The sequence below is a fragment of the Prinia subflava genome, chromosome 6, assembly GCF_021018805.1.
Source record: "Prinia subflava isolate CZ2003 ecotype Zambia chromosome 6, Cam_Psub_1.2, whole genome shotgun sequence".
Taxonomy (NCBI): Eukaryota; Metazoa; Chordata; class Aves; order Passeriformes; family Cisticolidae; genus Prinia; species Prinia subflava.
Genome location: NC_086252.1, coordinates 10,919,361 through 10,944,682, shown reverse-complemented (window position 1 = coordinate 10,944,682; position 25,322 = coordinate 10,919,361). Strand labels below are relative to the sequence as shown.

The 25,322-nt window shown below is 45.4% G+C and overlaps 1 protein-coding gene across 6 annotated transcripts in view; it reads left to right on the top strand.

The window, feature by feature from the left end:
- The window catches only part of ANKRD44 (ankyrin repeat domain 44), a 140,885-nt gene that overhangs the window by 75,531 nt on the left and 40,032 nt on the right, over positions 1–25,322 (top strand). For all 6 annotated transcript variants that reach the window (XM_063400213.1, XM_063400211.1, XM_063400209.1 and 3 more), the window contains exons 4-11: positions 403–473; positions 12,748–12,948; positions 13,835–13,922; positions 15,697–15,839; positions 17,192–17,404; positions 18,330–18,408; positions 21,574–21,688; positions 24,634–24,716. In XM_063400213.1, the coding sequence (XP_063256283.1) occupies positions 403–473; positions 12,748–12,948; positions 13,835–13,922; positions 15,697–15,839; positions 17,192–17,404; positions 18,330–18,408; positions 21,574–21,688; positions 24,634–24,716 (993 nt within the window). The remainder of the gene's footprint in view (positions 1–402; positions 474–12,747; positions 12,949–13,834; positions 13,923–15,696; positions 15,840–17,191; positions 17,405–18,329; positions 18,409–21,573; positions 21,689–24,633; positions 24,717–25,322) is intronic.

Genomic DNA, 25,322 nt, shown 5'->3' with positions numbered 1-25,322 from the left:
CAGGCTAGTTCCCTTCGTTATGTGTGCAGACAGTAGAGTGCTTTGAGCAAAGAGTGCTTTTCTTCCCCCCAGCTGTATCAGTTGATCTACAAACATGCATCTACATAGACACACGTGTACATGCAGACATATGTAATCCCTTCCAGCAAATCTTGCTTCTTTCCTGTCCTGTAAACAAAGCAATTCCTAATGTAGTCCTGTCTATCCAGTTCCTTTCTTTCCGAGTCCCACTTCATCTATCTGATGTCCGGAAATGCATTTTCAAGGTGAACATGGTGCCAGCAGAGTCCTGGGGAGCACTGGGAGCACCATGTCCTCAGCCCTGGGTACTGGGGAGCAGCTGGGCCAGACTCTCGGTGTCACACCCGAGGCGTGCATGTAACCTCTGCTGTTTGTTTGCAGGTGCTCGGGTCAATGCCAAGGACAACATGTGGCTGACTCCTCTCCATCGAGCAGTTGCTTCAAGAAGTGAAGTGAGTAAGATTTGATTACCCTGCTTTTACACACAGCCAGCATGCTGGGGGAAAAGCAAACCCTGGAGAGCCGTGGTAGGTGGCATGGGCATGCAGAGAGGGAAGGCATTTCCTGCATGCAAGGCATTGCAGTGCCAGCATTTATGAGTTACTTGTAGCTGCTCTTGAGCCTTCGTGTGCTTGATTTCCACCTTGCTTTACATTACCATAGCAAGTCACAGGGAGCAGGGAGCAGGACTCCCGTGGGATACTGTCCATGGTGGTCTACAGTGCCCACATCACCTTCAGGTGGTGAAAAAGGAAGAACAAATCGCTGTGGGTGTGTGCATCTGTGGGTGTTCCAGAAGGGAGTGGATGTGGATGTGATCCAACATGCATTACCACATAATTTGTTTTGGTTAATTACATTTCAAGGCATCCGTTAGGTTTTCTGTGAATGCATTTGATTCATGCAGAAGGGAGAGTGTGCTCATATTTCTTCTACTTGACAAATAGAAATCCCCTGGCACCATGTTGTACCTCTTCCATTGCTATGTTGAAAAGGAGCAGCAGTAACTACCGGGAACGCAGCTCGGGCATTACTCTGTTTTCAACTGCACCATTCTTGCCTTTTTCCACCCTCCCAATGCTTTGTGAACAGGGAGCCCAACTGCAGAGGGAATTGGCTGCTGGGGATGAGGGGAGGGGCTGTCAAAGGGACAGAGGGTGGCTGTCTTCCAGAGCCTGATGGACTCGGATCACCTCCCTAACAGTCCCGGCTTGCCAAGCCTGGAGGCAGGAATCCTGGGCTCGCTTCTGAACTCAGGCATTGTTTGGCTGCTGGCTGAGCTTCCCAGCTGCTGGCATCCCCTGAAACCCTCTGAAAGGAATATCTGATAGGCTATGAATGCTTTAATGAGGCAAAATACAAAAAGCCATGTTGGAAAACAAAGATCAGACTCAAACCTTAAAAAACAGCCACAGTCTTTCTGATGCGGGAATTGCAGTGTGCTTGGTTTCTGGTTTTGGATGTGTCACAGGACATGATCTTTATTGTCAGTGACAGTCCTAACAGAAAATGTATGTCTTTCTGTGCTGTGTGTCTCATCTTAAACTCTTTGTCAGCTGAAGCACAATGAGAAAGTGTGCTGGCAGTTCTGGTACCTCTCAGTGAGTACCCAGGTGCATTAGTGAGGCAGCAGGGGAAGGCACCAGCCTTTGGTCCCTTTTCATGGTATATTTCATAAGCACATTCAGCTTTCTTCTCCTGGCATTTTTCTTCATTATTTTTCCTATAGTTGTTACTTTTGGTAACAATTTGGAAACAGGATTTATTATTTTTGAGGCTCAGTGCTGCTTTTTACCTTCTTAGACAAGTGAACAAATGTGCAGCATTGATGGTGATAGTAATAGATAGCAGTAGGTGAATTCAGAGTTCCCACTGATAGAAGATGAATTACTGGTCCAGAAGTTGACCAGTAGGACTAGGTGTAGTTTTGGAAGTTCTTGTGAGCACAGTTGTTTTTAGAATGATCACCAACAAATTTCATTATCCATCTTTTACTATAAAGATTTCAGAGGATTCAGAAGTTATCTCCTTGAATCCTTTTATATGTTGATTAAAAGAATAGACACTTCTTTATTTATGTCTTAAGGATTTTTCAGGGGCTTTAGGGATTTAAATGTTTGTTTGCAAATGAGCAACCCTTTTGGTGTCTGTGTAGGATTGTTAATGGATATATCAGCTTCTAGCCCTAAACAGTTTGAAAAAGTTAAGAGATTTCACTGTGATAACTTGGGATAGCTAGAGACACTAACTGCAGAGGCTGCCACCACAGCTGGCACTGTATGCATATGGAGAAACTATAATAAAAGGGTAAAGCTTATGCTCTCAAAAACAATAGAATTAAAACTTTGCCATAAGGATTTTAACTTTTTATCCCAAATCTGAAAAACCAGCAGACTGCAGATGTAAACAAAAATGTGTAAATGTTTTTCTTTTAAAATCTAAGTTTTTTAGCTTCAGATATTCAGTCTTCATTATTTATCTGTCAAAAATCTCCTTTTACTTTTTTTTTTTCTTTTTTTTTTTTCACTAAGAGTGCATGAATTTTCCTGCTGACTTCATGTCCCAGCTGGGTAGGTCTCCAGCGAATTACATTTAAATGACTCAAAATAGTAGGCCTGTGATTTAGAAAACAAAATCCTGTTGAGACATCAACAGTCATATATCATTATTAGTGCTGTAAGAGATGCAGTGTCACTCACTGAACAAATCTGTTAGAGGACAGTTTGTGAAATGGCTGTAGAAAAAGGAAACTGCTGAGATCAGCTGAGGACAAAGACATAAAACTCGCGGGATGTATGTGGTGTTGATACAGACTGCAGGCACTCTCCTGGCCCATCCTAGATATAAAAGTACTATGTAAACATACTGTATGCTTTTGTTATTTGTTAATAAAATTTTGGCCGGGCTTAACAGAAAACTCTGCATCTTATGAAAAAGAATAAGGTACTATTTAGGACTAGGGCTCTCCCACACAGCAGATGTGAGTTGTATTTATCAGGCAAGGCTGCCTGAATGCTACTGTGTCCCAGTAGTTGCTCTGCATTTTGTTTGTTTGTGAGGGGGAAAAGGAAGAAAAAAAGAAATGCAGTTTTGAGAAAAATTTGTGGTTTTTATCTGACTTGCTTCTACGCATGAGTAGAAGCAGAAATGAACTGATTGTGAATTCTCCAGCAAGAGGGACTCTCAAGAGAGAACAGTACGTTTTCTCACTGGCAAATATTTACTTTTAACCAACGAAATTAACCTTAAATGATGTTGTTTGGTCTCAGGCTGACAGAATGGATATTGCAGTCAAGACCCTTGGCCTATGCTTAGTCCTTGGGGAGAAAAGGAATGCTGATGCTAAGCTGGGGACACCAGCATTCTCATGTTTTTGCAAAGCTAAAATTTTGTTTTCACACATTCTTCTATTTTCTCTTTTTCTGTTTGTAACTAAAACATGCAGCACTTTGCCGTTCTTTTGACGTACTTCTCAGGTTGTAAATGAGTCCTGCTGCAATGTGTGTTGGGTTTGTGTGGCAAGGCTCTGGTGGTGGGGGCGTGTGCTGTAGAAACTGCTGGAAGCTCCTCCATGTCCGCCAGAGGCAGGGCCAGGCAGCTGCAGCAGTGTCCTGCTGCTGGCCGAGGCTGAGCCCAGCCATGGTGGCAGTAATGGCTCCAGCGAGCTCATTTCTGCACCGAAAGCACAGCTATGAGGCCCTGATGGTTAATCAGCCAGGCAGGATGGGCTCCCTGCACAGACAGCAAAGGACACCCTCAGGTCCACCTGCACGCTAGGACTGTGAGGCTGCTGCTCCCAGTGACCGCGGAGGTGACCTGTGCTGGGGCACAGGAATGGGCAGTACCGGTCCAGCTGGGAGGGGGTGTGGATAGATGGTGTTCTCTGTGCCTCCTGCTGGCCCCTGCACTGTGTGTGACACAGACAGGCAGCATCAGGGAGCTGTGTGTGACACAGGCAGCATCAGGGAGCTGTGTGTGACACAGGCAGCATCAGGGAGCTGTGTGTGACACAGGCAGCATCAGGGAGCTGTGTGTGACACAGACAGGCAGCATCAGGGAGCTGTGTGTGACACAGGCAGCATCAGGGAGCTGTGTGTGACACAGACAGGGAGCATCAGGGAGCTGTGTGTGACACAGGCAGCATCAGGGAGCTGTGTGTGACACAGACAGGGAGCATCAGGGAGCTGTGTGTGACACAGACAGGGAGCATCAGGGAGCTGTGTGTGACACAGGCAGCATCAGGGAGCTGTGTGTGACACAGACAGGGAGCATCAGGGAGCTGTGTGTGACACAGACAGGGAGCATCAGGGAGCTGTGTGTGACACAGACAGGGAGCATCAGGGAGCTGTGTGTGACACAGACAGCATCAGGGAGCTGTGTGTGACACAGACAGGCAGCATCAGGGAGCTGTGTGTGACACAGGCAGCATCAGGGAGCTGTGTGTGACACAGACAGTGAGCATCAGGGAGCTGTGTGTGACACAGGGAGCATCAGGGAGCTGTGTGTGACACAGACAGCATCAGGGAGCTGTGTGTGACACAGACAGGGAGCATCAGGGAGCTGTGTGTGACGGACAGGGAGCATCAGGGAGCTGTGTGTGACACAGGCAGCATCAGGGAGCTGTGTGTGACACAGACAGTGAGCATCAGGGAGCTGTGTGTGACACAGACAGGGAGCATCAGGGAGCTGTGTTTGACACAGACAGCATCAGGGAGCTGTGTGTGACACAGGCAGCATCAGGGAGCTGTGTGTGACACAGGCAGCATCAGGGAGCTGTGTGTGACACAGGCAGCATCAGGGAGCTGTGTGTGACACAGGCAGCATCAGGGAGCTGTGTGTGACACAGGCAGCATCAGGGAGCTGTGTTTGACACAGACAGCATCAGGGAGCTGTGTGTGACACAGGCAGCATCAGAGAGCTGTGTGTAGCACAGGGAGCATCAGGGAGCCGTCGGGGGCAGGGCCCTGCGTTCCCCGGGGCTGCCGCCTTGAAAAGAACAGGGCATATGCCTTTATTAATATTCAGCTCTTTATTAAAGTGATCAGCTCATTATTAAAATCATCAGCAGGATTGCAAAGTCCGATCGGAGTTTTCCACACTACTGCAGCCATCTGAAGGAGCAGGTGCTGTCCCAGTGGATGCTGAGTCCTTGTTCCCATAGAAACAGCTGGCAGTTCTCTCTGGTCAACCATCAGAAGGCAGAGCACTGGCAGTCAGCTCTTTGCCCTCAGGGAAAAGTTTCAAGAGTTTCCCATTCTCTACATCAGTCAGCTCAGCTGGCCGGTTCCCATTCCATTCAGGCTCCTCACAGGTCATGGCCAATCTTCAAACCAGGCCAGGAGGTGCACCCACTCCCCGCTCAGCCAGGGCACTATCCCATTCTCTTCTGACGAATCCAGCTTCCTGTCCCGGGGTGCAGTATCCCCCAAAAAAACCTCCCAGGATCCACGGGGGCGGCCCTGCCCTATCTGCATATCCAAATGCATATGCATTTGTCCTGGTCATAGCCCAAGTTACTCTTGCTAAATGAGGTAGTTACAAAGGACAATAGGGCTATCTAGGTGTGGGCAGCTTCTTTTCACATTTCAATTAGGTAGGGAAAAGTTGCCAGGCAACTTTCCTTCAGGGCAGCTTTCCCTGCTCAGATTGTCTGGGGTGTGGGGGGTGTTACTCTAGCCAGGAGAGGGTCAGTTGTGGGGTGGTTGTTTTGGTTTTTTTGGTGTTTTTTTGTTTTTGTTTTTGTTTTTTTTTTTCCGTTCATAACAAATCCCTCCTCTATTTCTTTGATCGGGCGGTAGCCCGCATCAACTTGCAGCTTCCTACTGTGTATCCTCTCAGTAGACACTGCTCAAAGAAATTTAGGAGTTCTCTAGGGGAATTGCCCAGCGGGAGACTGAGCAGATGTGGGAGGGGTGCCTTTAAACTTGGGTTTTTTATCAGGAATTAAGACACACTCGATAACAATTTAACTAGGGATAGGTCTCTTGGTCTCTCAATTGTTATCTACGTAGAAGAGGTGGCAGGTGGTCCTGTTGGGTCTGGTTCGGCATCAGGGGCGGTACTGGTCCTGTGACTCCGGTAACGTGGGTCTGACTTCTCTCTGGAGTTCGCACTGCGGTATGTGTGGTGAGCAGCACCTGGAAGAGACTTTCATAATTTTCCTCTTCTTAGTTACAGAATTACAGAATCACTAGGCTGGAAGAGACTTCTAGGATTAAGTCTAACTCTAATTACACGATGTCACTAAGTGCTACATCTACTCTCTTCTTACACACATCTAGGAATGGTGACTTCAGCTCTCCCAGCTAGTATTTATAGGGCTAGTGTTCTAAGCTTCTCACTAGCTTTGTTGCTTTCTTTTGACACGCTCAAGCATCTTAATGTCTTTTTTTAAACTGAGGGGCTCAGAACTGGGCACAGTACTCAAGGAGTGGCCTCACCAATGCTAAGTGGCCTCACCAATGCTATGTGTAAGGAAAGGATGACCTTTCTGCTTCTGCTGGCCACATTATTCTCAATACAGCCTACGATATTGTTAGCTTTGGCCATCAGGGCATACTGCTGGCTCATATTTAGTTGGTTATCAACTAGCACTTTCAGGTCTTTTTCTGCTTGGGTACTGTCTAGCTACACTACCTTCAACTTGTAAGGTTGCAGGGGGTTATTGTGGCTAAAATGCAACACCTGGGATTTGGACTTATTAAACGTTATCTTCTTGGATTTTGCTTATCTATCTAATCATTTTAGGTTTCTCTACAGAGTCTTCTTACTCTCTAACAGATGGACACGTGCTCTCAGCTTAGTGTCATCTGTAAATTTACTAATGAAGGACTCAATATTTTCATCTGTGTTATTAATAAATATAATAAATAGAACTGGCTTCAGCACAGACTTTTGAGGGACACCACTGGTGGCTGGTTGCCTGCTGGATGCAGCACTATTCGTTACTACCCTCTGGGCTTGGGTATCTAGCCAGTTCTTAACTTAGCAAAGAGTGTTCTTGTATAAGCTGTGGGAAACAGTGTCAAAGACTTTGCTGAAGTCTGAATAGACAACATAAACAACTTTTCATGTATCTACCAGGCGGGTCACCTGGTCAGAGAAGGAGGCTAGTGGGGTCGAACACTACTTACTTCTCTTAAGCTCATGCTGGCTGGGTCTGATACTCTGTTTATCTCATCAGTGCTGCACAATAGCTCTCAGTATAAACTGCTTTATCATCTTACTCGGTACTTTGGTCAGGCTAACTGGCATATAATTACTAGGCTCTTCTCTACTCTTTATGAATGGGAATTACATTGGCTAGCTCTCAGTCATCTAGAACTTCACTAGTGAGTTGAGACTGTTGGTAGATGATAGAGTGGCTTTGCAAACTTATCAGTTAGCTCTCTTATCTCTTTGGGATGGATTTCATGTGAGTGGGCATTCAAGCAAATTACTACTTCTCTGACTACTTTGTTTTTGATAACAGGAGGACTATTCTGTTCTTTAAAAATATCTACTGACTTAGTATGACCACTGTCTTGAAGACAAGCTGTCTTCTCACTAAAGACAGCAGCAAAACAAAGCATAAAGCACTTCTGCTTTCTCTTTGTCTGCAATTACTAATTTTCTTCTTACTTTGAATCATGTTCTAGATTGGCTAGGGGTTCTCTAGCGAGAAACTGCATAGGGTGATTAATTCTAAGTCACTTGTGTTCATTATTTTAGAGTCAGTCAACTAGTGTAAAGTCTTCTGGCTTAGCAATTTTTCTTTTGCAGGGTCAACCTTTTAGACTTCTTTTATTAGACTAGCTGTTACTGCAACTGTTTGCAGGCAAGTTGGTTATCTCTTAACTACTGGGTCTAGTAGTTTTGAGAGGTAGACCGTAGACTTTGATTCTCACTATCAGGGATCTATAGTCTCTCATGCTTTGCTTTTTTTTTTTTTTTTTTTTTTTTTTCTTGGTCTGAATTTTAGCTGGTGTCTATTAAGGGCATCTTATGGTCTCTTGGGTGTCACAGTCTATTTTTTTTTTTTTTTTTTTTTTTTTTTTTTTTTTTTTTTTTTGCTATCTGGACTATCCGGGCTTCTTCTGGAGTGAACAGAACTATTAGAATAGAGTTTAACTCTCTCTGGAAATAACTATTTGGCCTCAGAAGCTGGTCTAGCTGGTTAGACATTCCAATGGGGTCTTCTACTAAACCCTCTCTCTTTCTTAGAGTCTTGGGCTTCAGGGGCTGTCAAAGGTGCATTTATAAATTTTAATCTTTTTAATTTAATCTATAGGAACTTTTCTAAGGGGAAAGACCTCCTCTGTTCTTGGTGCTTTGGATTGGGTGTTGTAATCTGTCTCTTCCTCTAAAACACCAGGTAGAGGGAGCAGTAGTGGAGACAGGCCAAGAGAAACACTGGGCAGGGGTGGTTCCCACTCCCAAGTGGGGAAGTGAGGGTATCACAACTGGTGAAGGGGAACTGTTGGAGAGGTTAAGGAAGAGACTGGAGGTACAGCTGGGGTAGGAGGGAGAGTTTGCATATTTTCACATTTTCATTACTTATAGTTTTCTAGCCAGCAGGCTGCATAAGATAGTGGTTTTACATCAGGGTCTTCTTGGGCTTAGAGATGTTGGTTTAACTGGTTACACATTTACTGAATTCAGGTCTTACACTATGACTACTCTCTTTGTAATTTTAATCTCAGCTATATTCTTTTACAATAATATGTCATCTTAACTTTATCTGGACTCTTTGTGGTCTTTTAAGGATATTATTGGTCTGACAATTGCTCTAGGGGGATGTTAGGGAGATTCTTCTTTACTGTCCTTTTGGAAGGGTCTGCTTGTTTACTATAACATCATCTCAGTTTTTAGGCCTTAAAATAAAAGGAAAAACTAAGTACTTTAACAATGCTTCAATCTAAACTGGAATATTCTGATTGGCAATCTAAACTTTAAGATAACTAAAGGTTGTCTGATCTCTCACAACTAAACATTCTGAATCTCTTTGCTGAACTTTAAAGGGTCAGAATATAATTTCTTGGCAACCCACTTTTGACACTTTTTCGTCTGTCTCTTTTTAAAACTCTTGGCTATGACACGTACTACTATGAATCACACCCATTGTTTTCTGCTAAGGGTATCTCTCTTAACTTTTCGACTTAAGTCTGAACTTCTTTCTAGGCTTTCTAGGCTTGGACCCCTGCTGAGTCTTGTTTGAACTCTCTAACTTCACAAGGCTTAGGAGGCTTGAACTCCCTGCCAGGCTGAGGTCGAACGTCCTGCCGAGCCTCACACCTGAACTCCGGCCAAGCCCCCCTTGCCCCCTAGGCTTAGGAGACTCGAACTCCCTGCCGGGGTGAGGTCGAACGTCCTGCCGAGCCTCACACCCGAACTCCGGCCGAGTCCCCTTTGCCTCCCTTTCCTACAAGGCTTAGGAGGCTTGAACTCCCTGCCAGGGTGAGGTCGAACGTCCTGCCGAGCCTCACACCTGAACTCCGGCCAAGCCCCCCTTGCCCCCTAGGCTTAGGAGACTCGAACTCCCTGCCGGGGTGAGGTCGAACGTCCTGCCGAGCCTCACACCCGAACTCCGGCCGAGTCCCCTTCGCCTCCCTTTCCTACAAGGCTTAGGAGGCTTGAACTCCCTGCCAGGCTGAGGTCGAACGTCCTGCCGAGCCTCACACCTGAACTCCGGCCAAGCCCCCCTTGCCCCCTAGGCTTAGGAGACTCGAACTCCCTGCCGGGGTGAGGTCGAACGTCCTGCCGAGCCTCACACCCGAACTCCGGCCGAGTCCCCTTCGCCTCCCTTTCCTACAAGGCTTAGGAGGCTTGAACTCCCTGCCAGGCTGAGGTCGAACGTCCTGCCGAGCCTCACACCTGAACTCCGGCCAAGCCCCCCTTGCCCCCTAGGCTTAGGAGACTCGAACTCCCTGCCAGGGTGAGGTCGAACGTCCTGCCGAGCCTCACACCCGAACTCCGGCCGAGTCCCCTTCGCCTCCCTTTCCTACAAGGCTTAGGAGGCTTGAACTCCCTGCCAGGGTGAGGTCGAACGTCCTGCCGAGCCTCACACCTGAACTCCGGCCAAGCCCCCCTTGCCCCCTAGGCTTAGGAGACTCGAACTCCCTGCCAGGGTGAGGTCGAACGTCCTGCCGAGCCTCACACCCGAACTCCGGCCGAGTCCCCTTCGCCTCCCTTTCCTACAAGGCTTAGGAGGCTTGAACTCCCTGCCAGGGTGAGGTCGAACGTCCTGCCGAGCCTCACACCTGAACTCCGGCCAAGCCCCCCTTGCCCCCTAGGCTTAGGAGACTCGAACTCCCTGCCGGGGTGAGGTCGAACGTCCTGCCGAGCCTCACACCCGAACTCCGGCCGAGTCCCCTTCGCCTCCCTTTCCTACAAGGCTTAGGAGGCTTGAACTCCCTGCCAGGCTGAGGTCGAACGTCCTGCCGAGCCTCACACCTGAACTCCGGCCAAGCCCCCCTTGCCCCCTAGGCTTAGGAGACTCGAACTCCCTGCCGGGGTGAGGTCGAACGTCCTGCCGAGCCTCACACCCGAACTCCGGCCGAGTCCCCTTCGCCTCCCTTTTTGTTTATCTGGCTGCTCTTTTTGTTTGCCTTTTTTTTGCTCATAAATCTTGCTTTCCTTCTTGCTTGCCTGTCTGCTTTCTTGTCTGTTTCCTCACCTTTATGCCTGCTTTCCTGCTTGCTAATGATATCTTACTTGCTTGCCCGGATATGCTTAAACTCTCTTGGGGACAGCCCACCTGCCTCCTGGGACATCATGCCCTATCCTGCCAGGGACTTCCCACTTGCCCTATTAGGGATCTTCCTTGCCTGCCTGTCAGGGCATCCTGCCCTGCCCGAGACTTTCTACCTGCCCTGCCAGGGACTTTTTCTCACCTGCCTACTGGGGCATCTTGTTTTGCCATGCCGGGGACATTACCTTGCACCTGCTCTGCCGGGGATCTTTCCTCGTCTGCCTGATGGGGCATCTTGCCGTGCCAGGGATCCTCTTTCAATTCCCTTCTGGAGCAGCCCTGCCAGGGACCTTTCACCTGCCCTGCTGAGGATCTTCTCTCATCTGCCTTCTGGAGTAACCCTGCCAGGGGCCTCTCACTTGCCCTGCTGGGGATCTTCTCTCGCCTGCCTACTGGAGCATCTTGTCTTGTTATGCCAGGGACATTACCTTGCACCTGCTCTACCGGGGATCATCCCTCGCCTGCCTGATGGGGCATCCTGCTGTGCCAGGGATCTTCTTTTACTTGCCTTCTGGAGCAGCCCTGCCAGAGACCTCTCACCTGCCCTGCTGGGGTCTCCTCTCACCTGCCTTCTGGGGCAGCCCTGCCAGGGACATTACCTTCCCTGTTGGGGATCTCTCATCTGCCTTCTGGGGCAGCCCTGCCAGGGACATTACCTTCCCTGTTGGGGATCTCCTCTCATCTGCCTTCTGGGGCAGCCCTGCCAGGGACCTCTCACCTGCCCTGCCGAGGATCTTACCTCACACCTCAAGAGCCTTTGCACGCTCGATGGGGCCCTCCCCCAAGGAGGCGCCTCAGTCACTCTTCTATGCCATTCGCTTCCCGCCCGTTCTCGGCCGGCACCCTCTCGGGAGACCGGAAACGCGATACTAGGGGGTCCACTCTCGCTCTGGGGGTCCGAGCTGCCGGCCCCCATCTCACTCAAGCACTCATTCACTCGCCTCCCATTTCCGCCACGGATTTATCTCACCCATCTGGCGTTCTTCTGCTTTGCTTGGTCTCACGATGATCCCAGGGCCGATCCAGCGCTGATCCCAGGGCCGATCCTGCGTTCTTCTGTGCTGCTTGGTCCCACGCTGATGCCAAGGTCCGGGGGTAGCCAGCGATTCCCAAGGATCCCTCGAAGCAGATGATCGTCTTCTTCAGGGGTGGTCCTTTGTGGGCGTGGCTATCCCGGACGAGCCCCCAATTGAAAAGAACAGGGCATATGCCTTTATTAATATTCAGCTCTTTATTAAAGTGATCAGCTCATTATTAAAATCATCAGCAGGATTGCAAAGTCCGATCGGAGTTTTCCACACTACTGCAGCCATCTGAAGGAGCAGGTGCTGTCCCAGTGGATGCTGAGTCCTTGTTCCCATAGAAACAGCTGGCAGTTCTCTCTGGTCAACCATCAGAAGGCAGAGCACTGGCAGTCAGCTCTTTGCCCTCAGGGAAAAGTTTCAAGAGTTTCCCATTCTCTACATCAGTCAGCTCAGCTGGCCGGTTCCCATTCCATTCAGGCTCCTCACAGGTCATGGCCAATCTTCAAACCAGGCCAGGAGGTGCACCCACTCCCCGCTCAGCCAGGGCACTATCCCATTCTCTTCTGACGAATCCAGCTTCCTGTCCCGGGGTGCAGTATCCCCCAAAAAAACCTCCCAGGATCCACGGGGGCGGCCCTGCCCTATCTGCATATCCAAATGCATATGCATTTGTCCTGGTCATAGCCCAAGTTACTCTTGCTAAATGAGGTAGTTACAAAGGACAATAGGGCTATCTAGGTGTGGGCAGCTTCTTTTCACATTTCAATTAGGTAGGGAAAAGTTGCCAGGCAACTTTCCTTCAGGGCAGCTTTCCCTGCTCAGATTGTCTGGGGTGTGGGGGGTGTTACTCTAGCCAGGAGAGGGTCAGTTGTGGGGTGGTTGTTTTGGTTTTTTTGGTGTTTTTTTGTTTTTGTTTTTGTTTTTTTTTTTCCGTTCATAACAGCCTGACGGCTGTGCTGTGTGCCCTTGCAGGAAGCCGTGCAGGTGCTCATCAAGCACTCGGCCGATGTCAATGCCCGCGACAAGAACTGGCAGACCCCGCTGCACGTGGCGGCGGCCAACAAGGCGCTGAAGTGTGCGGAGATCCTGATCCCGCTGCTGAGCAGCGTCAACGTGTCGGACCGCGGCGGGCGCACGGCGCTGCACCACGCCGCGCTCAATGGCCACACCGAGGTGAGCGCTGCGGCCCCCTCTGCACTGCCTCCGCTGCTGTGTCATTTACACCCTGGACCTGCTCTGGCTGGGTCCAGACTGAGCCCCGGGGTTCCTGTCAATTGGCTGCTTCCCAAATTGTGGGACGGGTTCCCTACCGCAGAACCACCGCGGCGGCTGGGAGGTTCCAGCGCGGAGCCGGGCTGTGAGTGAGGTGCGCAGGCACCCCTGGAGCGCTGCTGTGCCACCGCTTCCAGCAGCTCCGGGCTCTCCCCGCTTCTCTGGAGCTGCACTGCCTGGGAGAGTAAGAGTGGCCGAATGGAAAGAAGGGGAGACCCGGTGGATTTGTTTCAGACTGAAGAAATGCACAGCTGTGGGAGATCCAGTCACTCTGCTTTTCTAATTGACCTGTATAGAAAACATGCTTCTGTTTTTCCCTACTTATACAAGCAAACCTTTCTAGTATTATTATTTAACTATATGAAAAAACTTACATAAATAAAGCCCCTAGATTTTTGCCTCCTAGGTTTTGCTAGTCTTTAGATCTGTGTTTAAGGATCCTCATTTTCCCATTCCACACCTGAAGATCTAGATATGGAATAAAAACTCTTAGACTGGAACAGTAAGCTTCTGTCAAAGTGGATGAATTGTACTGTAATTAAAAGAAGAAAGAGGAATGGTAGTTCCTGTAAAATGGTGATGGTGTTTGGCCTTTAAAACACTGGACTGTAGGAGAGAGACAATAATGCCTGTGTCTAACTGTCATAAATCTTCTTGATAGAGAATATCAGAAATTATCATTCAAATTCAGCATTTTGTGATCCCAGCTTTATTGCAAGATTGATTTGTTATAAACCTTTGAGTGTGTGATCTGGAGGGTTGGTTTACCTGCTGCTTTTACTTCTAGATGGTGAACTTGCTCTTAGCCAAGGGGGCAAACATCAATGCTTTTGACAAAAAGGACAGAAGAGCTCTTCACTGGGCAGCATACATGGGTAAGGCTTGGGCTGCTGCTCCTTCTTTTTAATTTCCTATTCCCAAACGGATAGCATGCCTGAAAATGGGCAAGAACACACCTGGCCATGGAAAGAGAGTGCTGTAATTACCCTGAAGAGGGAAGGGTTCAGCTGATCTAAATAAACACTGTCCACATATGGGTTTGCGGCTAGGGAGATGTTGGTTGTGATTTCCTTTTTAAGACAGTTAATTATGGGCTTTTTAAATTTTGGTCTTTTTATCCTGACTCTAAGTCAAGCCTGAACTATATTTGTGCTAAAAAACCCAGGTTATATTTGTTTCAGTTTTTGCTAAAAAATACTTTCAATGAAATGCAGGTAACTGTGATCATAAATTTTGCTGTTTATTGAAGTTTATAAGTAGCTAGGTTATGATATTCTTAGGAAATGCACAATAGGCCCTTTCTTCCTGTTAAAAGAAAATTGTCACCTTTATTCCAGAGTGGACAAGAGCAGCCAAATGTCAGTTCCAAAAATAAGTGGTGTTATGAAATACTGCTTAATTCAAACAGTTTGCCTTATCATTCCTTTCAAGTTAAAGGCAAACTTCTTACAGTGGGAGATTATAATTTAAAAATAGAAGATTGCCTGTGATAGTGGTCATGCTTGTTCAAGAGCTTTTGTTGGCCAAGCTGTTTATTTCAGGTTACAATTTGTGGGGAGTTGTGTGCCCTCAGCTAGGAAATCTTTCACTTGACCTGTCAGAAATCTTGATTTTAATCCTGGCACTTACAGAAATGAGATAGTAGGAGATTTTCAACTGTGAGGAAAGCATATTGTGTGGTTTTTTGACATACACAGACACAGATGGAAAGGTTCTTGCCTTTCCTGTGATGTGGCTTTTGAGCTAATGAGCTTTGAACTTCACTCTCTAGATTTGAAAGGCTCTTACATTGTGCTGGGCAAATCTACACCTCTTTTCCACTTAAATGTTTTCAGAAATTCATGATGTACTTTTAGAAGTGTTTAGATAACATCCAAGGCCTAAATTAGCAATGGAGTCTGTAATGCAATTTAGACAGAAGTTAGATAATGAGGTGAGAGCTGTAAACCTCTACACAGTTTCTGGAATATTTAATTGGTTTTGGACACTAATTATCTATGGACTTTGTACATATGGTTTCCTAGGTCCTGCACATGACCAGAACTGCCCCTGTCACAAAGGTGCTGTGCAACTCAGATGGAGCACCACTATTTGTGGTGTTTGACATAATGTTTAATTCTGTCTGGTGTTTAATTCTAAGACAGTTCTGTCTCAGCATGAAGCAATAAGACTGTTCCTCTTCATTTTATAATTTATTAAGGTTATCTTTTATCTCCAACAAAACCCAAGAAGTGTTAGCAGTTGTGTTTGCAGGTGACATCAATAGGATGCTGTTTTGAGAGACTTGCATTGCCATGCTCCTGTGCTCACTGTATCATTACCCTCTCTAAGAGGGAGACTGAAAGACACTGTTAGCTTGAGAGAAATAAATGGAAAAGAGGTATGGTTTTGTTCTTTTGGCAACTGTAAAATCAATTCAGTAAAGAGAAATTCAACACATTTGGAGAAGGTGAATGCATGGATTTCTTCACAAGGCCTGAAGCTAGGATTAGAAACATTTATGAAAATGCTTTTTCTTCCTTTGTAAAACTTAGGGAACACTTTGAAACAGCAGTGAAAGGGCAGTATGTTAGCAAGAAAGCAGTAATCTGAGAGAGGTGATGCTGTAGGATGTTCTACTCATTGATAACTATCTTTTATCTTTTGAAGGTCACCTGGAAGTTGTTGCCTTACTGATTAATCATGGTGCAGAAGTGACTTGTAAAGACAAGAAGGGTTACACCCCACTTCATGCAGCTGCATCCAATGGGCAAATTAACATTGTGAAACAACTCCTTAACCTGGGGGTGGAGGTATGTGGTAATGTGCATTTTATTGCTCTCTATTTAAGATAAAGAAGTATTTTATTCTTTCCTATGGATGCTGCTAAAGACAGTGACTTCTAAATTTAGAAAAGGGGTCTCATTTTCCAGACCACCTCTGCTTCATGTTGTTTATTGGTTCAAGAGTCAGGACGCATTCTGTATTAAAGAAAGTCTGATATGGACGGTAAATTCCAGGCCACCTTGCTGAAGGAATTAGGAGATATATCCTGTTCCTGCAGAAGAATGTGGAGTAGTGAAGTTTTCCTTGGGTTAGCATTTCCTTTGATATGATGAGTTATTGTTCTCAACATACACACTGGGTACTTCACTAAACAGCAGTTCAGGCTGTTTCAGTTTAGAGACCTGTATTTCCTCTATAGCTGATAGACTGTTTTCACTCTGGAAAATAACTTTTTTTTCATAGACTTCTTGTTATTGTCAGCTCCTCAAAGCAGTGGTGAGATGACCAGAGGAGCCTAATCAGACAGTTAATCAGAGATGTCAAATAAAGCCATTGCTTTTGCCATGCCATTTTCAGCTGACTTGACCTGCCAGAAAATTGTCAGAAGTTCATGTTCACGGGCTGTTGGCTGTGAAGTTGAAGGGGAATAGCTGTTTCCTGCTATTAACAGTGCTATGCTAATGAGTCCCTTTAAGTTCCACATTCTCCACCACTGGGGATATGATCTTTGAGATGCCTATATTCCATGGAAGGCTGTTCATGCCATTCCCGAATCTTTTGTACAATCTGTCTTGTCCTGTTTTACAGAACAGCAGTTGAATACTAAGTTGGTCATCAAGAAGTAACATAATCTTAATTACACATTTATAATACTGAGCTACTGGAAGTAGTGTCTTATTGAAGTGTTGAAACACTTTCACGTTGCTTCACTCCCTATCCAAAATAAAACTATGGAGACAGCTCTTATGTCTGGTTCTGTTCACAAAAACTCAATACTCACTGTTGTAATCTTTTTAAATATAGAGATTGTGAGTTTTTTATTCATCCTGCTTTTCCACTTACATGGAAAAGCTTTCCAGCTTGTTAGGACTTTTGTCATCATTATCGTCATTACACAGTCCTGCTATCAGCTTAAAGCTTCACAGCTTCACACTGGTTTTAGAAATTGTCAGTGGGATAAAAAGTTAATAATAGGAAAGGTAAAGCATTCCAAGTGAAGCTGTCCGGGAGTATAATCTGTCAATGAAATGTACTGGTGAGAGCTATGCCCTGTGACAGTTCAGGCCTCCAGCTATTTCCATTTGCAGTGTGTGATGCATTACGTAAAATGCTAAGCTGATGTCTGTGATTTTAACTATGTCTCCTTGTCTCATTTTAGATTGATGAGATGAACATCTATGGAAATACTGCACTTCACATTGCCTGTTACAATGGTCAGGATTCTGTTGTTAATGAGCTGATTGACTATGGTGCTAATGTAAATCAGCCTAATAACAATGGATTCACCCCCTTGCATTTTGCTGCTGCCTCTACTCATGGAGCACTGTGTCTTGAACTGCTAGTGAATAATGGGGCAGATGTTAATATTCAGGTAAAACTTGAACACCAGCTTTACGGTTTTACTTTATCCTGTTTTGCATATCTCAGGAGGAAACTGTAACAACAAGTATAGCATGGCTTTAAATCCTTGATGGAATTGGAGTGATGCTGAGAATGTTGATCATGAAACTGTTTGGGTGGGATTACATCCCAGCAGGGGACCCTTCAGTGCCTCGATAAATACAATGAGAATTCTAAACTCTAGGCCAGCCACTTTCATGAAGGCACTAAAAAGTACTAAAATATAGTTCCAGGAGCTCTGTCAAAATGTTATCTCAAGGAAGGATGCTAAGTCAAAGAACTATTCATTTTTAGTGTTTTTCTTCCCTCCATAATATAGATATAATTAAACCTGATTCCAAGAAGTTCCCTTTCCAGGGTTGCTTGTTATGTACTTTAGAATGCCAGCTCACAAAGTTTGAGTCTGCTTAGGCTATCTGAATATTCTTGGAGGCACAACTTACACATCTTGATGAAGCTGAAAGGAACTTGTACACAGAGTATTGGTATAAGTATCAAAAGACTTGAGGTATTCTGAGTTCATGTAAGATTTTGACTACTTGAGTTAAAACTCTGTGTGTTTCAGTTTCCCATCTGTGAAACTGGCATTTAACTTCCAGTGTTTAACACCTCTGGCAAGTCCCTTAAGATCAGTGAACAGTCAGTGTGCTATTTAAACTCAGAATTATTAAGAAGAGGTTAGGAATTGTGCTTTCCATGAAGGTGAAACCTCATGCCAATAAAAATGAAGTGCTGTGAGTAGAGGCTGGTACCACTCCCGTGCTATTTTCTCATTGCTCGGCTCTCCTGGTCTCAGTTTCTTTCCCTAAAACCCAAAGCATTGCTCTGTACTCATTGTACCTTTGCTTTCACAAGCCTTCACATGCTAAACTGCTGCTCTGTTTTGTTCCTGTCAGAGTAAGGATGGGAAGAGCCCCCTGCACATGACAGCTGTCCATGGGAGGTTCACACGCTCGCAGACCCTCATCCAGAACGGTGAGTTTCTGTGCCTCTGATGTCTCTCCAAGGGATCAGGCACATCCACTGTTGCAGTTTTCAGTTCTTCTGACCCAGAGGGCAGTTCCATGAACTTCTGGCTTAGAGCTGAACTGACAGCTCTCATTCCATCCTGTCATCACAACCTGAGATTTTGGATGTTAACAAAATTCTGTAATCTTCCAGACGACAGTGGTCCAGATCATCTATTCAGATTCTTAACCTGAAAACAAGAATTCAGAGATGTATTTAGGTCTTTTTTCTGCTGAGAAGGATGCACAATTTTCTAGTTGTCCTCCTTTGGGAGCCCTGGTGTTCTTAGAGCCCAAACCAGTAGAAAAACCATTTTTCCACTCTGCATTCAGCTGCTGTGCTTTTCTCATCTCTCTTGGCTCATCTCTTACCCCTGTCTTCATGAAGTGTTGAATATGTACTCAGGAGGGAGGAGCACTACTACTTTGTTTGTTCTGGCATAGCCAGGATTCCTGATTACCAGTAATTTTTCAGGCACAATTCTTGTCCAAGAATACTATAGAATATAGCAATTATTCTTGGGAGATTTGACAGAGGCCTGTTTCTGAATGACAGAAGTTGCTATTACTGATTCTTGAGCTTCCCAGTTTGGGCCACTACCTGAGACAGGATGGTCTGGGCTTTGTTCATTGGTTGTTTTTTTTTGTTTGTTTGTTTTCCAAAATTCCCAAACTTGGAACTGAAGTGTAAAATGTTGGATGTGGTTGAACAATTGTGCTTGAAACGTAATGACACATTTAAACGAGATTGTGTTTTAAAATGGAGGTCTCCAGTAGATCATGCTTCTTTCAGGTCATCATGCAAATTGTTGTTCTTTCTCTCCTGGGATAAATAAAATAGTAATAATAAAAGATAGTTGGGGCAAAATGTAAGAAACTGTGCTTTACTGCAATTTTTAGTTGTTTAGTATAATGTGCTCAGGCTTAGAGCCATTGTTTGCTCGCTGTTTGATTTGTGTGTGAAAGGACTGGCAGTTCTTCATCTGTCCCTCATGCCTCTCTACTCTTCTTCCACTTACTTGGCTTTCACTTCTTTCTTTCTTCATTTTCTGCCCCTCTAATTTTAGTATTGTACACAGATCTCATTGCAAGTGACTTTATGCCTCATTGCCACGGGGTCTTGGGAAAGAGAGAAATGTCAATGATTTAAAGCAATGGAGTTTCATTCTGCATACTTAATGAGTTGGCCAACCGTCTCAATTTCTGGTTGCTGTCTCTAGCAACTTGTAGAGGAAGAATGGATTACCTAAAAATTGGAAAACTGCAAGTGATATCTTTCTTTAAAAATGTTACATAGGTCAGCCAAAGTGGGCAATATTTTTCACAGATTTCTCAAGAGTAAAAGAAGCTGGAACATCACGATTCTCTTTTACGGCAGTTCAATTGTGCTTTGTGAACACATCACAGTCCTCTGACTTTTCCACTTGCAGTTTCTGTTTGTGGAGACCTCCACTGATGGATGCTGTGCCTCAGGGAACCTGTTCAAGCATTTCACTGACCTTTGTTTACTATTAAAAAAATAGAAAGGTTGGAAGGGACCTTAAATATCATCCAGCTGTAGCCTAACTGCCATGAGGAGGGCATGCCTTGCACTAGATCAGGTTTCTCAGAGCCTCATCCAGCCTGGCCTTGAACACTTCCAGGAATGGGGAATCCACAGCTTCTCAGAGCATGTTGTCTAGTGCTTTACTAGAACTCTTCCTGTTGCAACTAAGCCCTGTTATCACCTGTGAATAGTGGACATGCAGTAAGTATTACCATATCCTGATGTTAGCAAGACTTTTTACATGCTTTCAGGAAGTATTCTCACAGCCAACCAGCAGAGTGTTAAAATACTACAGCGCTGCTGCATAACTGGTTGTGAAACTACACTCAGGGATTAGTAATAAATGAATTGTTGTTGAAATGGAAGGTGCAACAAGGGAGTTTTGAGTTTCCCTTCTGGGTTTGGAACTATCCAATATTTTCATTAAAAGCTTGGATAGTGGAATAGAAAATGTGCTTTTAACGTCTGGAGAAAAAAAATGTAGTTGGGAGAGACTGTTAGTTTGGCAGAAGGTGGAGTCAGAATGAAAAATGATCCTGTAGAACTGGAGACAGAAATTACAATGCAAACGAAGCAAAAAAAAATCACACACAGTGGCAGGAGTATCAGCTGGACAAGTTCAGAATGGCAGTAGCCAGGTGAGTGGCAGTCCCTCAGGAAGGGATCTGGGGTTTTGTAGAGGATCAGAAGGTTGCTGACCACAAGTCAGCAGTGTTGTGGTGCTTAAAGAAGTGGATCAAGGATGCATATGGTGCTGTGCAGTGTCCAGGAGTGCTGAGATAGGAGTGTGGCCAGCAGGCATGAAGTAATCCTGTTTGCTCAGCTCAGCATTGGGAGATGGCAGCTGTAGTACTGGTTTTGGCTTTTGCTTCCACAAGGATGCAGGCCAGCTGGAGAGAACTGGGGGAAAGAGAGAATAGTTGGAGTGCAGTAAACCTGACTGGCAAGGAGAGACTGAAATAGTTACAGTTGTTGGTCCAAAAAGAAAACAGGGACTTGTCTGTAATCTGTCTAAAGAAATAATCCATTTTTCCTGCTTATGTGAATAAAACACAAGATGCCAGGTTTGAATTGCAAAAGGAAAAGTCCTACATGAGCACTGTTTGGCTGTTCTTTGGTGAGGCATGCAAAGAGCACACAACGCGTTCGTTTGCAGGATGTTCCTGATGGCCTCTGGAGTGAACTCTGTTTAGCATTGTTGTACTGATAAGGCTGAGTGGCAGTGCCTTTACAAACCAGGCTACAGGTTCAGCAGATTATTTTGTAGTTTATTTCAGGGCACCCATTTGTACCTTTAGATAGGCAGCAAATCCAAATCGTGTACTCGACCCTTGTGCATCATCCCGTTCCCATCACTCTTCCCCGCCGCTGCAGGTGGAGGGGGAGGTGCAAGTGCTGCTCCAGACCATGGCTGGCAGCTGAGGGCTTGCTGGTGCTGGTCCTTGCTCTGGGGAGTTCAGTGTCTCTGTGGCTGAGAGAGCAGCTCTGGGCTGCTCGTGGGGCTGTCGCTAGAGACAAGTAGCACTTGTGGTCCCTGGTTGATGCTGAATTTTTCAGTGTTAAACTGTGTGGAAATCTCTTCTGCAGGAGGGGAAATCGACTGTGTGGATAAGGATGGTAACACCCCTCTGCACGTGGCTGCAAGATACGGACACGAGCTTTTGATCAACACCCTCATAACCAGCGGAGCCGACACTGCCAAGTAGGTGCCTCAAGTGGAGCTGTTTGTAGGGATCAAGTGTGATGTCCAGTGCCTGCAAACAGCTGCTCCTCACCTTCTGAAGTGGGAAGGTTAAAACTGACAAGCATAATTGTGCTGTACTTCAGTGGGTTACATGAGACTAAAACATGAACAATTGGAAAGTGGGGAGGGGAAGCAAGCCCTGCTGAGTTCCTGTTGTGCCCACTTGCGTGATTACAAGTGGTACAAGTACTGCTTCTTTTCCCTGAAGCATTGATAGGGGACCGTGGTGTTAATGTACATGAAGTAGAGGGGTGTATGTGTGTACATATATATATACACACATATACAGAGGACTTGGGTATTGTTTAGTTATGGTCAGGTTCCTAGGGTCTGTCAAAAGGAAATAGCAAACCTGGACATAACACAGGGGTATGAGATCAGGGTAATGCAGTGCCCTGAGGGATATCTGCACCAGGTGTTTCAGAGCAGCATCTGCTTTCATGAATGTAAGGCTTGGGCAATTACCTCCACATGTCTCCAAAATATAATTTGTCTTTTGCATAGAACCTGCCATAGAAACCAGGGACTTTTCTTGACTTACCTAGTTAGGAAACCCTGCTTTCAAATGCAGATGACTGGTTTGCATTTGGGAGATAATTGCAGCTCTCAGTTTATTTTGTTTATTTGCTCGATGGTGTTTATGCAAGAGACACTTTGCCCATTCTCCTTTGCTAAGCATGACTGTCACCCTACAAACTCAGAAGGTGGGACAGATCTTGAGCTGGCATGAATAGTGCAGTTCCACAGGTTTCAGCTAGTGTCACTGGATTTTATTAGTACAGCCAGCATGAGGACCTTGGTATCTTAATAGAGGTGCAGGTTTTTCCTCTCTCTTTCTCCAGTACAGTCAGTCGCTGTCTGTTATCTGGAGGTTTTAAGGGAAAATGAGATGCACTGGGATAGTCCATTCCACTCTTGGAATCAGGGTTATCCAGTTAGAAAATTTATTTCACAGTTGGGTGACTGGAACATTGATCAAATAAAATACTTTTTCCTGCAGCAGAAATAAGTGAAATAAGAAGCTGGCTCAGAGATACCAGGCAGATGGAAATGATGCTACTGCCTGTGCTAAATGTGCTTTCCATATGTGCTGCATTAACTCTGGGTGAGCTCCCCAAGCAGGTTTAGGAAAGAAAATGCTGCAGCACTGTTCACAAGTGCAGACAGCTTGGCCAGTCTTTGAGGCAATGCACTGGAAGGGAAAATGTGCCAGTGATGGGAGTAACCAGTGTGAACGGCACTGTAGAAGTGGGACACTGGCTAGCAAATGTGCAGATAGTGGATTTCGGTGGAAACCAGCCAGAACATCTGCTGGGTGGAAATCTTAGCAAAAAGATGAATAATATTGTGTTAGATAACTAGGTAAAGAAGGAGATGGAGGGAAATGGTATAGGGAGAAGCACAGCAATATGGAATGTCCAATGTGACCTTAAATAAAGGAATCCATGGCTAGAAAATGCTACCTCTTCGTACAGATGCAGCAGCTCAGTGGAGCTTGCAATGTTTTCTTCAAAGAACAGGCTGTCAGATCATTTCTTAATAGATTTACTTGAAGATATAGATGCTACTAATAGCAAAATTAAAATCTGTGCAGCAGCACTACACTCAGTGTAGTGAAGCAGCAAGGAGCACACATTTAATGCGAAGATAGAGAAAGAATGGGCCTGTGGGTTCTGGAAAGAATAAATTTTTTGTAAACAAACCCAAATTAGTTTAATACATATATGTATAAAATCTTGGAGAGAGCAAGGTATCTCTGTAAACATCCACATTAATTAATGTCTTAAGCTTCCTAAGTAATTATGATCTATGGTGGTAGAAAGATAAGATCTTTTGTCTTTGGATCTGTATCTGAAATCCTCTTCTATGAGGTGATCATACTCTCCCATCCACCAATTGTCTCGCAGAGATGAAGGACTGATATGAATCCATCTGCTATTGTTCCAGAGTTTGTAAGTTAAAAAAAAATCTGCTGGAGCAGGCAGTAGATGATAATCTTGTCAAGCTAGTTTCAGAGGCTCCGTGTTTATGTGCACTTGGAGAACTGCCAGTGGGATAATATTTCTAGAATAACAAGATGCTTTACAGAAAACAATGCTGAATGAAAGACACTGAGATGTCCAGACCCAAAAGTATTCTAAGGCAGTAAGCAGTGGCATGCCTAGGGACTGAACTGGCATGATTTCCTGATACTGATTAAAGTTGCTGAGTGCTCAGCTTGTTTAAAAAATACATGTTTGCCTGATACAGATTTAGACTAATGATAGATAGGCTCAGTCTAATGGCCACCTTTCTTTTCTTACCATTGTGTCTGCTCTGAAAGTTTATTGTGTGATTGGAAAGAGGGTCATGTGTTACAGGGTGGAAAAATTGAAAGAGGAGGTGAGGAGAGTAGCTGGATCACATAGGAAAATTAGATTATTAGTCTTAGGCTGTAGAAGAAAACTGTGACATGGCAGCCTAAGGGAAAGTGTGAAGAGTCATCTGAAAAAACAAAACCAAAAAGGGATTCAGAAATAATATAGTGAAGATTTTAGCATTTACATTTCCCTCAGAATGGCAGTTGCCGTGTCTGTAGCTGGTGCAGAAATTTGTGGCTAACTGGGCAAGTGACTCCAAGCAGTATCTGCTCTCTTACTTCCTCTCTTACCTTGGCTTTGCCTGTAATTTTTGCAAACCATCCTGCCACGTTCTGTTCAAAGCATAATGCCAAGATTTTGCAGCATCAGAATATTTTTAACTCTCAAGAAGGCTGTTACGGAAATACAGATAAAAATAACGGCAGGCAGCAAGAAAGGATCTTCCTAGAAAAGCAGAAGAAAAATGTTGCCTTTCTGGAAGGAGCTTTTGATGTGCTGTGTATGTATGTAACCTGCATTTTCTCACCAGGCTGTTCCTTTCAGGTGTGGGATCCACAACATGTTCCCTTTACACTTAGCAGCACTGAATGCCCACTCAGACTGCTGCAGGAAATTGTTATCATCGGGTGAGTAAATGCCCCACTGTCCCTGGAACTCGAGTAGTGTTTGTCTCTGCTGCTTGCAGCCCCTTTCTACTCTTTGTTGTGGATTATTCTAATGAAAGGCTTCCTGTGCTGCTGTGTTGGACTGTGTGGGGTGGTGCACAGAGCATGCAAGGCTTTCCCAAAGCCATGCTGGTACTCCCTGTGTTGTTTATGCCCAAAGCTCTTTTCTCCCAGCAGCTTCAGAGAGTTTAGACTAATTCACTGGGGGAGGGAGGGAATTTGGAACTCCTTTCCAAACCGTGGGAATGTGAGATCCTGTTTTGTTTTGGAGGTTCTCCCCCCTGCCCACCAAGGGACTAATTCTGAAATTATCTCCTAGGGGTCTGCACTGGCACAGGTATTTACATCTCACGGATGATGATGATGATGTATTTTACATGCAGCTAAAGTGTGTTTCTGGATCTGTAGTTAAGGAGTTAGGCTGGCCAAAGCTCTCCAAAGCTCTGGGGGCAGGAGAGAGAAAACGAGTGGAAGTGTAGTGTCAAGAGAACAGGCTTGGGATCCTCACCAGAAACCCAAAGCAGAAGAAGCCAGGGCTTGCTCATGCAACCATTTCAAAACAGTCAG